At 47.1% G+C, this 18,160-nt stretch overlaps 1 protein-coding gene across 1 annotated transcript in view; it reads left to right on the top strand.

Annotated features, from left to right (window-relative positions):
- Positions 1–18,160, top strand: part of LOC139264584 (tomoregulin-1-like) — a 283,148-nt gene that overhangs the window by 121,609 nt on the left and 143,379 nt on the right. Inside the window, exon 3 of the mRNA XM_070881292.1 lies at positions 13,098–13,227. Coding sequence (XP_070737393.1) covers positions 13,098–13,227 — 130 coding nt within the window. The remainder of the gene's footprint in view (positions 1–13,097; positions 13,228–18,160) is intronic.

Here is an 18,160-nt window from a genome sequence, read left to right as displayed (position 1 = left end):
TAGGGGTTCCGCTCACTACTCTTCCTCCAGTGCAGTGGCCCTCACCGAATTTCCAGGCTAATGATTCTAAGTGCTGCTGCATCCTGAGAAAGTCACCATTATAGTTATGGTTTGCTGTATACTGCATCAACAATGCCATTGACAGGTGTCTGAATGCCATTCACCAATCTTCAGTAGACACCATTGCAAGAGCAAAGATAAAGAAAGAACTTGCAATTATATAGCACCATACATGAGCTCAGGATGTCTCAAAGCGCTTTACAGCCAATGAAGTACTTTAGAATTGTACCCACTGTTGTAATACAGTATAGGGAAGCACAGCAGCCAGTTTGCCCAAAGCAAGGATCCACAAACAGCATTGACAAAATATTCCATTTTAGCAAAACCGATTGAAGGATAAATATTGTCCAGGATGCCAGGCATACTCCCTTCTCTTTTTCAAATAGTGCCATTGGATTTTTGTACCAGTTAATGGGCTATCCACAAATTAGCTGAAAGCTGGAAACAATGACTATATTGCTGAGAGTGAGGAATGTTGGATGCTGCTGGAACTGAAGTTGGAGCTGTTAACTGCGAGATGCTGAGCTGCCTGAAAGGACAAAAGGACCTTGATTTAATGTCTCATTTGAAAGACAGCAATGCTGGTAATGCAGGACTCTCTCAGTACTGCAGTGAAGTGTCAATTTAGATTATTTACTCAAGTCCTGTAGTGGGGCTTGAATCCATAATTTAGTGACGCAGAAGTGAAACTACTGAGCCAAGGCTGACATTTGAGAGGAGAATAAAGAGGAAACATTACATTTGCCCCCAGGAAGAAGGATTACAAACAGCACAAGGAGAGTGGCAGCAACTGATTGACATTTTCTTTCCCTGAGCTCTTAACTGGGACTTTTGATCTGTTTGAAATGATGTCTGCTGTATCCACCTTCCCCATGGTGCTTTGCATCTTAACAGTAAGTCATCAACACAAGCAGATGATAATCTTGGTGTTTATATAATAGAAATAGCCAGCGTGATGTTTTAATTAGTGGCAACATTACATCTACATGTGTACAGAACCGTGATGCATTTATGTGCAAAGATTTAAGTATAATGTAATGGATATGGTTATTGACAAGTGAATGGGTGAGGTGGGGTTACTAAGTGTTTGCACATCACTATGTTCTTGTTTTATTGTTCCTTCTCAGAGACTTTGATCCTAATATGCATCTACATGCTTGACAGAGGTGTACCAGAGCTCTGAAACACCTCTCTCAAAGGCATACAGAGTAGCAAATAATAAAAGTAGAATTTTTTTCCGGGATTTTGTGTTGCGGACAAGATAATAAAAATGTACTAATGAATAGCTACCAAATTATTTTTTCCAAAAATGCAACATATAAAATTGAGGGTTGGCAACTCGTGCACAGAACCTCAACAAAATTCTAGCATGTTGAAACACAACAACACCTTGCATTTATATAGTGCCTTTCATGTAAAAAACCACAAGGAAATATGCTCATGATACGCATCACTTTACAGATCCTGACATGTTGAAAAGCATGAGGCATTAGTGCAGAGAAAGAATGTGCCAAAGAAAGAATGACATTCACAGTATTTCATCCGTTGAGGTTTAGTTTTCCATATCGGGCATTAAATTAAAAACTGCTGCTAGATTGCCTCGTGATTTGTCCCTTAACAATGCACCATTAAGCAATCTGAGGAATGGAAACCAAACCGAAAAAGTAGTCAGTGGCAAAATTATGGTTCAGAAAATGAAGTAGGACAGGATTTAAAACAGGCAGAAGTTTAAGGTGGAGAAGATGAGAATAATACAATATACAAATTCCAGATAAAACAAAAGCAAAATACTGCAGATGGTGGAAATTTGATATAAAAACAGAAAATGCTGGACATACTCAGCAGGTCAGGCAGCATCTGTGGAAAGAGAAACAGAGCTAACGTTTCAGGTCGATGACCTTTTGTCAGAACTGGAAAAAGTTCAAAAATTAAAGGTTTTAAGCAAGTGCAGGGGAAGGGAAAGGGGGAGGGGAGGAAAGAACAGAAGGGAAGGTCTGTGATAGGGTGGAAGGCAGGACAGATTCAATAACAAAAGGCATGATTGGGCAAGGTGAAATGAGATAGTAATGGGACAGTCCTGCCACATCCTGTCCTGAATAATGGTGGACCATTAAGAGGAGGAGGTACCATGAACATCCCCATCCTCAATGAGGACAGAGCCCAGTACAAGAGTGCAAAAGACAAGGCTGAAGCATTTGCAACCATCTTGAACCAGAGGGCCGAGTGGATGATCCATATCGGCATCCTCCTGAGGTTCCCACCATCACAGAAACCAGTCTTCAGCCAATTCAATTCACTCCACGTGATATAAAAAGCAGCTGAGTGCACTGGATGCAGCAAAGGCTATGGGCCCCCTAAAACATCCCGGCTGTCTTGCTGAAGACTTGTGCAGCACAACTAGCCGTGCCTCTAGCCAAGCTGTTCCAGTACAGCTACAATGCTGGCATCTAGCAAACAATGTGGAAAACTGCCCAGGTATGTCCTGCCCACAAAAAGCAGGACAAATCCAATCTGACAAATTACCGTCCCATCAGTCTACTCTCAATCATCAGCAAAGTGATGGAAGGTGTCGTCGACAGTACTATCAAACGGCACTTACTCACCAGTAACCTGCTCACCGATGCACAGTTTGGGTGCTGCCAGGATCATTCGGCTCCAGACCTCATTACAGTCTTGGTCCAAACATAGAAACATAGAAACATAGAAAATAGGTGCAGGAGCAGGCCATTCAGCCCTTCTAGCCTGCACCGCCATTCAATGAGTTCATGGCTGAACATGAAACTTCAGTACCCCCTTCCTGCTTTCTCGCCATAACCCTTGATCCCCCGAGTAGTAAGGACTTCATCTAACTCCCTTTTGAATATATTTAGTGAATTGGCCTCAACTACTTTCTGTGGTAGAGAATTCCACAGGTTCACCACTCTCTGGGTGAAGAAGTTTCTCCTCATCTCGGTCCTAAATGGCTTACCCCTTATCCTCAGACTGTGACCCCTGGTTCTGGACTTCCCCAACATTGGGAACATTCTTTCTGCATCTAACCTGTCTAAACCCGTCAGAATTTTAAACGTTTCTATGAGGTCCCCTCTCATTCTTCTGAACTCCAGTGAATACAAGCCCAGTTGATCCAATCTTTCTTGATAGGTCAGTCCCGCCATCCCGGGAATCAGTCTGGTGAACCTTCGCTGCACTCCCTCAATAGCAAGAATGTCCTTCCTCAAGTTAGGAGACCAAAACTGTACACAATACTCCAGGTGTGGCCTCATCAAGGCCCTGTACAACTGTAGCAACACCTCCCTGCCCCTGTATTCAAATCCCCTCGCTATGAAGGCCAACATGCCATTTGCTTTCTTAACCGCCTGCTGTACCTGCATGCTAACCTTCAATGACTGATGTACCATGACACCCAGGTCTCGTTGCACCTTCCCTTTTCCTAATCTGTCACCATTCAGATAATAGTCTGTCTCTCTGTTTTTACCACCAAAGTGGATAACCTCACATTTATCCACATTATACTTCATCTGCCATGCATTTGCCCACTCACCTAACCTATCCAAGTCACTCTGCAGCCTAATAGCATCCTCCTCGCAGCTCACACTGCCACCCAACTTAGTATCATCCACAAATTTGGAGATACTGCATTTAATCCCCTCGTCTAAATCATTAATGTACAATGTAAACAGCTGGGGCCCCAGCACAGAACCTTGCGGCACTCCACTAGTCACTGCCTGCCATTCTGAAAAGTACCTGTTTACTCCTACTCTTTGCTTCCTGTCTGACAACCAGTTCTCAATCCTCGTCAGCACACTACCACCAATCCCATGTGCTTTAACTTTGCACATTAATCTCTTGTGTGGGACCTTGTCGAAAGCCTTCTGAAAGTCCAAATATACCACATCAACTGGTTCTCCTTTGTCCACTTTACTGGAAACATCCTCAAAAAATTCCAGAAGATTTGTCAAGCATGATTTCCCTTTCACAAATCCATGCTGACTTGGACCTATCATGTCACCTCTTTCCAAATGCACTGCTATGACATCCTTAATAATTGATTCCATCATTTTACCCACTACCGATGTCAGGCTGACCGGTCTATAATTCCCTGTTTTCTCTCTCCCTCCTTTTTTAAAAAGTGGGGTTACATTGGCTACCCTCCACTCCATAGGAACTGATCCAGAGTCAATGGAATGTTGGAAAATGACTGACAATGCATCCACTATTTCCAAGGCCACCTCCTTAAGTACTCTGGGATGCAGTCCATCAGGCCCTGGGGATTTATCGGCCTTCAATCCCATCAATTTCCCCAACACAATTTCCCGACTAATAAGGATTTCCCTCAGTTCCTCCTCCTTACTAGACCCTCTGACCCCTTTTATATCCGGAAAGTTGTTTGTATTCTCCTTAGTGAATACCGAACCAAAGTACTTGTTCAATTGGTCTGCCATTTCTTTGTTCCCCGTTATGACTTCCCCTGATTCTGACTGCAGGGGACCTACGTTTGTCTTCACCAACCTTTTTCTCTTTACATATGGACAAAGAGCTGAATTTCAGAGGTGAGGTGAGAGTGACTGCCCATGACATCAAGGCAGCACTTGACCGAATGTGTCATCAAGGAACCCTAGTAAAACTGAAGTTAATGGGAATTGGGGAAAACCCTTCACTGGTTGGAGTCATACCGAGCACATAGGAAGATGGTTGTGGTTATTTGAGGTCAATCAACTCAGCCCCAGGATATCGCTGCAGGAGTTCCTCAGGGCAGAGTCCTAGGCCCAACCATCTTCAGCTGCTTTATCAATGACCTTCCCTCTATCATAAGGTCAGAAATGGGGATGTTCGCTGATGACTGCACAATGTTCAGTGTTCCATTTGCAACTCCTCAGATAATGAAGCAGTCCATGCTCGCATGCAGCAAGACCTGGTCAACATTGAGGCTTGGGCTGATAAGTGGCAAGTAACATTCACGCCAAACAAGTGCCAGGCAATGAATATCTCCAAAAAGCGAGAGTGTGACCAACTCCCCTTGACATTCAATGGCATTACCATCGCCGAATCTCCCATCATCAACATCCTGGGGGGGTCACCATTGACCAAAAACTTAACTGGACCAGCCACATAAATACTGTGGCACCAAGAGCGGGTCAGAGGCTGAGTATTCTGTGGCAAGTGACTCACCTCCTGACTCCCCAAGGCTTTTCCACCCTCTACAAAGCACTTTCCTAGATGAGTACAGCTCCAACAATGCTCAAGAAGCTTGACACAATCCAGGACAAAGCAGCTTGCTTCATTGGCACCCCATCCACCACCTTAAACATTCACTCCCTCACCTCCGGCACACCATGGCTGCAGTGTGTACAATCTACAAGATGCACTGCAGCAACACGCCAAGGCTTCTTCAGCAGCACCTCCCAAACATGTGACCTCTGCAACCTAGAAAGACAAGGGCAGCAGGCACATGAGAACACCATCACCTCCAAGTTCCTCTCCAAGTTGCACACTTTCCTGATTTGGAAATATATCGCCGTTCCTTCATCGTCGCTAGGTCAAAATCCTGGAACTCCCTCCCTAACAGCACTGTGGGAGTACCTTCACCACACAGACTGCAGCGACTCACCACTGCCTTCTCTTGGGTAATTAAGGATGGGAAATAAATGCTGGCCTTGCCAGTGATGCCCACACCCCGGAACAAATAAAAAAGTGTAAAGAAACGAAAGATGGATCCAGAGGAAGTGTAAATAGAAATATCAGAATCATCAGCCACAGCTGCCATGCGAAGAAACGGGGGCAGAGGTTATGGTCTGAAATTGTTAAACTCAATGTTGAGTCCAGAAGGCTGTAAAGTGCCTCGTAGAAAGATGAGGGGCTAGTAATCGCATAGCACCCTGTTTGGGGCGATAACTTTTGAAGGAGTGCAGAAGTATCACCAGGACCAAAGGATTTGCTGCTCCTGGAAACTTCAATTTTAGCGCTCCAAGAGGGAAGTGATACGCTAAGTCAAGCGCTAGCTATCACTTAGAGCGCTAAAATGAGTGAAAGGAGCAGTAGCGGTAGAGCGCTGAACAATGCAGCACTGCCATCTTTGGAGGCTCCTTCCTTCGCTTAAAGGGAAGGGCCAATGATTGGTTCAATCAATCTACATGCTCTGTCTGTTGGGCCACGGGTCCTGTGCTACGTGAATAACAGCCCCAAGCACTCTTAGAGATTGCAGGGCTGAGGAATCGTGGCGTCAAAAGAAATCAGGAGGCACCAGCTTGGGAGAGAAATAAACTTTGCCCTACCTGACTGCCACTGCCTTTAAATATCGCTCTCCAAGTGGCCAGCCAAGGTGACAGTGCCTCCTGCAGCTTCCTTTTTGATGCCCGGCTGCAGGGGGCAGGAATGAATATCACATCCAGGGCACTGCATCACGATCTATGGGGCACAAGAGAGCAAGGCGGTAAGTGTTAGTGTCAAATCAAAATCGCCAGGGAAATTCGTGGGTGTCGGTGAATTCGCCGCGCCCAGTCAGAAATCCTTACTGCCTCATTAGCGCCCCCCGCAGGCGCTAACTGGAGGCGCAAACCAGGTGAATTTCTCCCCTAGGTGCTGTTTCTCGAACTTCACTGGAACAGTGTAGGAGGCCGAAGTGAGAGTGGGAGTGGGGCAGAGAATTAAAATGATAGGTGACCCGAAGCTCACGGTCACACTTATGGACTGAAGAGGTGTTCTGCAAAGCAGTCATCCAATCTGTATCTGGTCTGCCCAATGTAGAGGAGACCACATTGTGAGCAGCGAATATAGTATACTAAATTGAAAGAAGTACACGTAAATCACTGGAAGGAGGGCTTGGGGCCTTGGACACTGGGCAGAGAGGAGGTAAATGAGCAGGTGTTGCATGTCCTGTGCTTGCATGGGAGGTGCTGTTTTTATTAAACAAATTCTAGAACTTTAACTTTAAGAGTTTTTTGCTGCTGTTGATATTCTAATGTCCGATATGCTTCAGTACATCACAGAAATTAGCAGATGTTTGATTTTTATATCATAGTGAAATTTATTATACCCATGGCTTGAATTGATAATCTAAACTAGTTGAAGAATCGTAAAATAAAATAATTTCCATTAAGTGATATTTATAAACATTTATCTTGAGTTTTACAAAAGCGAGCAGTAGGACAAAGACATGAAGATGTCATAAGGTTTAAAGACAAAATCAATGAAAAGATTTCTAGTGTATTCTAGCAAGTGGACTACAAAACACTGAGCAAAATATGGATAAAATCACCGTAATAAAAACAGAAAATGCTGGAAATCTCAGCGGGCCAGGCAGCACCTTTGGAGAGAAAGCAGAGTTAACATTTCGGGTCGATGACCCTTCGTCAGAACAGGAGAGTGTTCGGAGCAGGGAGGTCTTACTGCAGTTGTACAGGGCCTTGGTGAGGCCTCACCTGGAATATTGTGTTCAGTTTTGGTCTCCTAATCTGAGGAAGGACATTCTTGCTATTGAGGGAGTGCAGCGAAGGTTCACCAGACTGATTCCCAGGATGGCAGGACTGACATATGAAGAAAGACTGGATTGACTAGGCTTGTATTCACTGGAATTTAGAAGAATGAGAGGGGATCTCATAGAAACATATAAATTCTGACGCGATTGGACAGGTTAGATGCAGGAAGAATGTTCCCGATGTTGGGGAAGTCCAGAACCAGCGGTCACAGTCTAAGGATAATGGGTAAGCCATTTAGGACAGAGATGAGGAGAAACTTCTTCACTCAGAGAGTTGTGAACCTGTGTAATTCTCTATCACAGAAAGTTGTTGAGGCCAGTTCGTTAGATATATTCAAAAGGGAGTTAGATGTGGCCCTTACGGCTAAAGGGATCAAGGGGTATGGAGAGAAAGCAGGAATGGGGTACTGAAGTTGCATGATCAGCCATGATCATATTGAATGGTGGTGCAGGCTCGAAGGGCCGAATGGCCTACTCCTGCACCTAGTTTCTATGGGCCCATGTTTCCACATGATTTGCGCCTGATTTTTAGGAGCAACTGGTGGAGAACGGACTATCTTAGAAACCGCAATTCTCCACATTTTTTTTCTGCAGTTCTAGTCAGGTAGAACAGTTCTACTTTGGAACAGAATTTTTGCTTCAAAGGGGGCGTGTCCGGCCACTGACGCCTGATTTCAAAGTTTCCACAGTGAAAACGTACCCCAAACTAACTTAGAATGGAGCAAGTGAAGATTTTTGTAGAACTGAAAAAACCTGTTCTACACATTAAAAAATCAGGCGCAGGTTACAAATTAGGCGTCCAGAACGAGGTGGGGGGGAGGGGGGGGAAGGGAAGTCATTAAATTCTACAATAAATCCTTATTTATACTTATACAAATATTATACAAATAAATCCAACCTGAATAAACATTTATAAGCAAAGAAAAGATTAAATAAACCACTTCCTACCTGTGTGAAAGTGCTTCAGGCAGGCCTTTCGGGACCGAAGGCTGAATGGGCCGGCCCGAGACTTCGGGCAGGGCACGTCACCAGCACCAGATTTACAGGTAGGTGGCGTTGGGTCGGGTCGGGGAGGTTCGGTTCGGGTCGGGGGGAGGGAAGGAGAGAGGGGGGGAGGGAGGGAGAGAGAGGGGGAGGGGGTGGGAGGGAGGGAGAGAGAGGGGGGGAGGTCAGGTCGGATCCAGTCCGGGGGGGGGGGGGAGGGGGAGTCGAGTCGGGTCGGGTCCAGTGGGTGGGGGGGGTCGGGTCGGTGGGCGGGAGCGCGGGTGGGGTCGGGCGCCAGTCGGGGGGGGGGGGGCGGAGCGGGAGTCGGGTCAGGTCCAGTCTGGGGGGGGGGGTGGGGGAGCGGGTGTCGGGTCTGGTCCGGTGGGAAGCGGGAGTCGAGTCGGGTCGGGAGGAAGCAGGAGCTGGGCGTGGAAGGAGCCTTATTCACGCAGCCCCAGTGAGGCCATTCGGCCAGGGCTAGGGGCTGCGTGCTTCGGGCCCCTCCCACACAGTTCGGCGCCTGGAGCTACTGCACTTGCGTGCCCACTGTAGCGCGCATGTGCAGAGGTCCCGGCACTGTTTTCAGCGCAGGGACCTGGCTCCGCCCCCCACAGCTCGTGCTGCGCTGCGCGAGGGCCAGAGGACGTGCAGGGAGATGGAGAATACCGAGGATTTTTTTAGGCGCACTTTGTGGAAACTTGGGCCCCATGTTTCTAAAGAACAGATTCTTAACAAGCACTGAAAGGGGGAGAGGAAGCAAGAACACAAGGGAAGGTCTGTGATACGTTGGAAGACAGGAGAGATTTGAGAGACAAAAGGGATGATGGCCCAAATTCAAATGGGAATGCCAGGAGTACAAAAACATTAGTCAAGATAGGATGTGAATGGTGGGATTATGACCAACTGCCATTAGTGACAAGGAGAGAAAAAGAAAGAAAGAAACAGGCTCTGGGGGCGGGGAGGGGGAAAGGGAGCCAAAGATTGGCAGTGGCTACGCTCTGAAATTTTTGAACTCGATGTTGAGTCCAGAAGGCTGTAAAGTGCCGAAACGAAAGATGAGGTGCTGTTCCTCGAGCTTGCGTTGAGCTTAGTTGAAACAGTGTAGGAGACCGTGGACAGAGAGGTCAGAGTGGGAGTGGAGCAGCGAATTAAAGTGACAGGCGACCGGAAGCTCAGGGTCACACTTGCGGACTGTACGTAGGTGTTCCGTAAAGCGGTCACCCAATCTATGTTTGGCCTCCCCAATGTAGAGGAGACCATGTTGTGAGCAGCGAATACAGTATACTAAATTGACAGAAGTACAAGTAAATCGTTGTTTCACCTGGAAGGTGTATTTGGGGCCCTGGATAGTGGAAAGGGAGGAGGCAAAAGGGCAGGTGTTGAATCTCCTGCGCTTGCACAGAAAGGTGCCATGGGGAGGGGGTGCTGGGCGTGGCTGCGGAATGCACCAGGGTGTCGCGGAAGGAGCAGTCCCTTCGGAATGCTGAGGGGGGCGGTGGGGGGGTCGGAGGAGGGGAAGATGTGATTGGTGGTGGGATCACGCTGGAGGTGGCGGAAATGGTGGAGGATGATCTGTTGAACAGAGAGGGAGGTTATGCTTAAATTGTATTAGGCCACAGCTGGAATACTGCCTGCAGTTCTGGTCGCCGTATTATAGGAAGGACGTGATTGCACTAGAGAGGGTGCAGAGATTTACTATGATGCTGCCTGGAATGGAGATTCTTAGATATGAGGACAGATTGGATAGGGTGGGTTGGTTCTCCTTAGAACAGAGGAGGCTGAGAGGAGACCTCATTGAGGTGCATAACATTTTGAGGGGCCTGGATAGAGTGGATAGCAAGGGCCTATTTCCTTTGGTGGAATGGTCAATTACGAGGGGGCATAGTTTTAAGGTGGTTAGTGGAAGGTTCAGAGGGGATTTGAGGGGAGGCTTCTTCACGCAGAGGGTTGTGGGGGTCTGGAACTCGCTGCTTGGAAGGGTGGTGGATGTAGAAACCCTCACCACATTTAAAAGGTGCTTGGATGGGCACTTGAAGTGCAGTAACCTGCAGGGTTACGCACCTAGAGCTGGTAAGTGGGATTAGACTGGATAATCTCTTGTTGGCTGACGTAGATACGTGGTAAGTACTGCAGGGAATCGAATATGGCCAAGGTGATCTCCTGGACTAGTTTCGATCGCCTGGATGGATCGGAGAGGAACTTTCCCAGATTTTTTTCCCCAATTGGCCTGGGTTTTTATCTGGTTTTTGCCTCTCCCAGGAGATCACATGGCTGCGGTTGGGGTGGAGTGTCGAATGTTTCAGTGCAAGGGGTGTCGCAGTTGTGTGGGGCGGACTGGATGGGCTGGGTGCGATTTACCTTTCCGCCATTGTTCATTTTTCACAGGTTTATATGTAACCTTCAGGGCTGCTGATCGAGGGCCGTGTGGCTCTTTGTTGGCCAACGTGGACATGATGGGCCAAAATGGCCTCCTTCTGCATTGTAGATTTCTTTGTTTCTGTGAACTTGGAGGCTGGTGGAGTGAAAGGTGAGGACAAAGGGATCCCTGTCATGGTTCTGAGAGGGGAGGGAAGAGGTGAGAGCAGAGGTGCAGGAAATAGAATGGACACGGTCGAGGGCCATGTTAACCACAGCGGAGAGGAATCCTCTGTTGAGGAAAAAGGAAGACATGTCCGAGGCATTAGTGTGAAAGGCGTCGTCAGAGCAGATGCGACAGAGACTGAGAAACTGGGAGAATGGAACGGAGGCCTAACAGGATGCGGGGTAGGAGGAAATGCAGTCTAGGTAGAAGTTGAGGAAGGGAAGGGAAGAGTCGGAGATGGACCATGTGAAGGTGAGGGAAGGGTGGAAATTGGATGCAAAGTGAATTAAATTTTCAAGTTTAGGACGAGAGCAAGAAACGGCACCGATACAGTCATCAATGTACCGGAAAAAGAGGTGAGGGAGGTGACCCGAGTAGGACTGGAGCGAAGAATATTCTTTTGCCTGCCAGTGCCATCCATTGCTGACCCCAGCAGAGTGGGCCTCCTGCCCTGACCCCCAAAAGCTCATCCCTCCTGCTCCATATCTCTGCTAGAAGTACATCCAGATCAGAGTCCCTGAAGCTTGGTGCACTTCTCTTGATTCTGGCTGACATCACTGTCTTCCAGATTTCTTGCTCCTCCAATGCTGCTATTGCCCCTTTAAGCAGCAGTAGTTTTTGTATCCTGCTGCTGCACCAGATCAATGCTTCTTTTCCAGTTATTTTCTGTCTCACTTCCCCCATTTGTATCACATTCCTTTTATTGGGATTTTAAGAGATGCACTAATCCATTTAAGATAAATGTATTAACACCTTTGTAATAATAGTGAACAGAATAATGTCAGTCAAATGTGAACTAATATTGAAAGCAATAATTTCTAGTTTCCTACATTAGTGAAAATTGCCCTTTTCCGCTTGTGCACTAAAGGGACAATTTTAATTTTAATGGAAAATGAAGGGAGTGCACCGATGATTTCTCAATGGGCACTCCTGGTGTGGCGAGCTCCCTGCTAAGGATGCACATTCATAAATTCAATACCTGTAAGTATTTGTAAATATTGTATTCTAGTCAGATTCACAGCACCAGAGCTAATTTCAAAGAAGAGATGTATTCCAAAGATGATTATAGAAATACACTGCTGGCACAAGATTTTCCCTGTAGCAATCAGTAAAAAAAAAAGGTTTGCATCAAATACTCCAAGAAGCTCTAAAATAATTGTCTGTGGTCAAGGTCAACGTTGAGAATGTTCTAACCAGTAGTATGTTTCCTAACAGCGGAGTGCATTAGAAATAAACAGTTCCATTCTAACACCAATGCATATAATCAAAGATTCGTAACTTCTTTGTTCAGGACAATTTTCGTGAAGTGCAAGCATAATCCCTAGAATTTAAAAATGTGTCTTTGGAATGCAGATGACTTAAAGGTTACAGTTCAGTCACTTGAGATTGATTTTAAATCAGACAAACGGCCTGGATCCCCTAAGAAGTCAGAATTTCTTTCTTTTGGAATGCAGCCTGATCTACTCTTACTCACTGAGCCAATTGGACCAGTGCTGGGGGTGGAGGGGGGGCATCTGTGCATTACCCTTCCATCTGGAAGCATGGAGCAGGTGGGGGCCTGAGACCAAACCTGAAGTGACACTTGCGCCAGCCTACCCCACACCAATGAGGTGCCCTGACACTAACCCCACAAACTTTGGCAGAGTCAGTGTTGGAGGGCACCAATGAGCACGATCCTGGGTTACTACAGAGGTCTGGACCCAAGGAAATTGAGGGCCAACTACTTTACACAGATAGTGGTGAATATTTGGAGTAGACTGTCCAAAAAGACAGTGCAGGAAGAAAGATAGTGTAGAAAAATGTAGGGATAGATATTTGACAGATGAGGTGATTGAGGTACAGTATTATCTTTTTAATCCTGTTTTCCTATGTCAGTTGCTTCTGATTCATGTTCTGAGTAGCTATCTCTATTGTACTGTTTTATCAAGCTTGACCTTGCGAGAAGTAACTTGTGTCATGACCTGCACATATAACATTGGCAACCTTTATGTCTTTCAGTGCCACACACATTATATCCCCGTTTGTGCATCTAATGGAGATACCTACCAGAATGAATGTTTCATGAGGCTAGCTGCATGCAAATATCAAAGAGAGATCACAGCAGTAACAGAAGGTCCATGTTACACAGGTACGTACCATGTGTTGGAAAATGGGACCTTTGAGCAAAAGATTATTTTACTTTAAACTGTGAATATTGTGATTGCATGTCATAAGTATTCTCTCCTGCGTGATAACTGAAAGCATTTACTGAAAGATAACGATCTGAAGGGTCTTACTAACCATATATCCGAAGTTGACTATTTCATCCACTATACCTGTAGTGGAAGGAATTGGGGCGGGGAGGTCTACTGTTGTCCCCATCCCTGCTGGCAGCATGATAAATTCTGCAGGGATCTAGGCCATCCGACCTCTAACCAATCTGTCACATTTATGTGACACCGAAGGTGGTTCGGTGTGGGGATGATGGAGGTGGGGTTAAGACCCAGACAATTGGCCGATTTCGCTGCCTCCTGTCTCAACTCTTACTGATGCGAGGAACTGCTAGAAGAGGGTGGCGGTACACCTGGGGTAGCAGCAGAAAGCCTGCTATAGCTAATGCTAGAAGAAGAGAGCTTAGTAGTGGCCACCTGTTCCTTTCTGCTAGCTCCAAATAGGCACCAAAATCCAATACCATAAATTAAAAATCTTGAAAGGTGTTTGGTGCAATTCTGTCACATTTAAGATGTCCTCCTCCTCTTCATGGTGCTGCAAGGAATGTCCTGCTGTAGCAGTGCACCATTTTCCAAGCAGCAGTGGCAAGCTCCGTCTGTGTGGCGAGGAGTCTACCCTACATGATTAATAATTCCTCAAACCAGGAAAATGGGTCAGCGGGGGAGGGGGTGCGGTGCAGGGCTGCAGCTAGAATCCCTATCCTGACCCTTTCACAAGCTGCAAATCCTCACCAGAGGAAAATCCAGGCCTACATGTAGCAAAAAACAGTTTACTGTATTCGTACGGCAACCCATTCACTTCCTTCTACACATCAAGACAGAGCTAACACATAAATAACTTTATCATCTAATGCTTTAAATGTGGGAAAGATTAGAATTCTTATGTATGCTCCTGTCTTCAGTAGATATGAATGAATAAAATACGAATATTCAATCTGCAGGTAATTTTGATCCCAGATTTCAGGAGTAAGTTCTTACACATACTGGGTATGGGTGTTGTCATGTATTTCACCATCTTGCAATGACATAGTCATGTAACTGTTACTCATGTACACTGTACCTGTACCCTAGAAATGCACACCCTTACCACAGGGGGTGAACTTGCAGGAGACACTTCTCACCTGGGTTTCCAGATATAAAAGGGGAGGTCCCACGCAGGGTCAGCACTCCTTGGTCCTGGCAATAAAGGTGAAGGTCACAGAGTGACCATGTCTGATATATCTATGCCTCGTGTGAGTTTGTACTAAGGTGCAGGGGCACTACATTTGGTGACGAGAAACGGGAATCACCGAACCACGAAAATGGCCACCGGTGGCACAGAGGAACGTTACTGTGTGGGTGAGGACTGGGACGACTTTGTAGAAAGACTCCAGCAGAGTTTTGTCACAAAGGACTGGCTGGAAGAGACAGCGGCTGACAAGCGGAGGGCGCATCTACTGACCAGCTGCGGACCACAGACGTATGCGCTGATGAAAGACCTGCTTGTACCCAAAAGCCGGCGGACAAGTCATTTGAAGAGCTCATCCAGCTGATCAGTGAGCATCTCAAGCCGGCGATTAGCGTACACATGGCCTGGCAACGGTTCTACTCTCGCCGGCGTCGGGAGGGACAAAACGTCTCGGACTTCATGGCGAAACTGCGGCACTTGGCCAATCTCTAAGTTCTCCGATGCCTGCAGGGGGGAGATGTTAAGGGAATTTTTCATCGAGGGAATTAATCATGCCGGCATTTTCAGGAAGCTCATAAAGACTAAAGACTTGACTTTAGAAGGGGCGGTGTTGATAGCTCTGACCTTTATGGCAGTGGAAGAGGAGACCAAGCTAATTTACGCGTGCAGTCCTGGTCCAAACGTGGCAACAGACCAGGGAGTTAACATGGTGAACGTGGCTTGGAACCCCGCAGGCAAGCAAGGGCATTTCGAAACCGCCCAGGCAGCAACAGGCTCCAGCGTGGGCCCGCAACAAGGACAATGGAAAGGGGATCGGCAATTCATGCCATCTCGAGGAACAATGCATCCCGCGATGGGACCGTTAACATCCACCATCAGAGTGTTTAGAAACAGCCAAATGGGCAATCAGAGAGGAATGCCTGGTAATAGTCCTTTTGTTAACAACAATCCAAATCTCAGCTCATGCTAGAGGTGCGGGGGTAGACACACTACGAAAAGCTGCAGATTCTAGCAATACACCTATAGGATTTGTAATGTCAGTGGACACTTGGCCAGGATGTACAAAAAGGCAGTAGCGAGGCTAATCTGTGAGACAGAGGAACCAGACATGGGGTCTGCAATGCAGGATGAGGCCTGGGGTAAAGCCATAGATGCTGAAGTTCAGTGGGTTCATGTGGCTGATGTCCACAGCTCATACACTAAAACACCACCCATGATGATGAAAGTCTTACTGAATGGCATCCCGGTGCACATGGAGCTGGATACGGGAGCTAGCCAGTCACTCATGAGCACCCAACAATTTGAGAGACTATGGCCACATAGAGCTAGCAGGCCCAAACTGGAACGCTTTGTGACGCAGGTACGGACGTACACCAAAGAGATCATCCCAGTGCTGGGCAGTGCAAACTTGGTGGTAACACATAATGGATCACAGAACCGGCTGCCACTCTGGATCGTTCCGGGAAATGGCTCCACACTTTTGGGGAGGAGTTGGCGAGCTGAGATGAATTGGAAATGGGGGGATGTGCACGCCATTTCATCCGTGGAGCGAAGTTCATGCTCACAGGTCCTGCAAAAATTCGGGTCACTGTTTCAGCCTGGTGTCGGAATGTTCAAGGGCACTAAAGTAGTGATACACATCACTCTGGATGCCAGACCAGTGCATCACAAAGTCAGAGCGGTGATGCGTGAAAAAATTGAATGTGAACTGGACAGGCTGCTCAGAGAGGGCATAATTTCGGCCGTTGAATTCAGCGATTGGGCAAGTCCCATCGTTCCCGTCCTCAAAGCAGATGGCTCGTTTAGGATTTGTGGCGACTACAAAGCCACCATCAGACGAGTATTGCTGCAAGACCAATACCTGCTTCCAAGAGCGGAGGAACTTTTTGCCATGCTGGCAGGTGGCAAGCTGTTCACTAAGTTGGACCTCACTTCGGCCTACCTGACTCAGGAACTGGCTGAAGAATCCAAGCTTCTGACCACCATCACGACGCACAAAGGGATTATTTGTCTGCAACAGGTGTCCGTTTGGCATTCGTTCGGCGGCAGCCATCTTTCAAAGAAGGATGGAAAGCTTGCTCAAATCCATTCCTGGAACGATCGTATTCCAAGACGACATTCTCATAACGGGTCGAGAAACCGATGAACACCTCCACAACCTGGAGGAGGTGCTACGCCGATTGGATCGGGTAGGCTTGCAGCTGAAAAAGACCAAGTGTGTGTTTTGGCCCCAGAGGTCGAGTTTTTGGGCAGGAGGGTTGCCGCAGACGGGATCCAGCCCACTGAATCAAAAACGGAGGCCATCCGCTGGGCGCCCAGGCCCGGCAACACGTCGGAGTTGCGACTATTTTGGGAACTTTCTGCCGAACTTAAGCACATTGTTGGAGCCGTTACACATGCTCCTGCGTAAATGTTGTGAATGGTTTTGGGGGAACTGTCAAGAACGGGCTTTCAATAGGCAAGGAACCTGCTGTGTTCCAACAAACTGTTGACTTTTTATGACCACGGTAAAAAACTGGTCTTAACATGCGATGCGTCATCCTACGGGGATGGGTGTGTGTTGCAGCAGGGTAACGATGACGGCCGACTCCAACCGGTGGCTTACGCCTCCAGGTCGCTCTCCCAGGCCAAGCGTGGATACGGCATGGTCGAGAAGGAAGCACTTACGTGTTTATAGTGTGAAAAAGATGCACCAGTACCTTTTCGGTAGACAGTTCGAGTTAGAGACGGACCACAAGCCGTTAACATCCTTGTTGTCCGACAGCAAGACTGTCAACGCCAATGCGACAGCTCGCATACAGCGCTGGGCCCTCACGCTGGCTGCGTATGGCTACACCATACGGCACCGGCCAGGCACCGAAAATTGCGCTGACGCGCTCAGCAGGCTCCCACTGGCCACCACCGAGGGGGCCTCTGAGCAGAGATGGTCATGGCCGTTGAGGCTTTTGACACTGTGGGCTCCCCCATCACAGCCCGCCAGATCAAACTCTGGACCAACAGGGAACCCCTCCTATCCATGATAAAGAAATGTGTCCTGACTGGGGATTGGGCGCCCGCACACAGGGCGTGCCCCAAGGAAGTCAGACCGTTTCAGAGACAGATGGATGAGCTCTCCATCCAAGGATATGTGTTATCCACTGTATCTATTATATTATAGTATCATTCTGGGTTTACATTACAATTCTGTAGAGATCAAAAGGATACTTTTTTGAGTCTGTGTTCGTGTTGCAGAGATTCACAAGACTGAACTACAAACCAGAATTCAAGTGTAAAGGACAGCATGCCCAATTAACAGTTCAAACATTTTCCGTCCATTAAAATGAATAGATAGAATATTTTCTGGGTTGTTAATTGGCATGTGATTCTGCTCCCAAATTCCTGATTCGCATTTTCGTCTTTTGAAGCTCCATGACAGAAGTACATGCTCATAGAATTGTCCTTTAAGAATAAATTATACTCTCAATAAGTTGAGAGATCCCAAGACAGTGAAAATGCTGCATAGGCTGTTGGAAGGAGAAGGTTTGATGGGCTCCATATTTTATTCCCTATGGAACCAGCAATGGAAAATCCAAATGGAAGAGGCTGCTGCTGCTTCTATCTGTCCCTTATGTTGCAACAGTGACTACACTTCAAAAGTAGGCTGTGAAGTGTTTTGAGACGTTCGGTGGTCATGAAAGCCGCTA

Source organism: Pristiophorus japonicus, chromosome 5 (genome assembly GCF_044704955.1).
Source record: "Pristiophorus japonicus isolate sPriJap1 chromosome 5, sPriJap1.hap1, whole genome shotgun sequence".
Taxonomy (NCBI): domain Eukaryota; kingdom Metazoa; phylum Chordata; class Chondrichthyes; family Pristiophoridae; genus Pristiophorus; species Pristiophorus japonicus.
The sequence above is the reverse complement of the archived record's forward strand: the minus strand, read 5'-3'. Positions and strand labels throughout refer to the sequence as shown.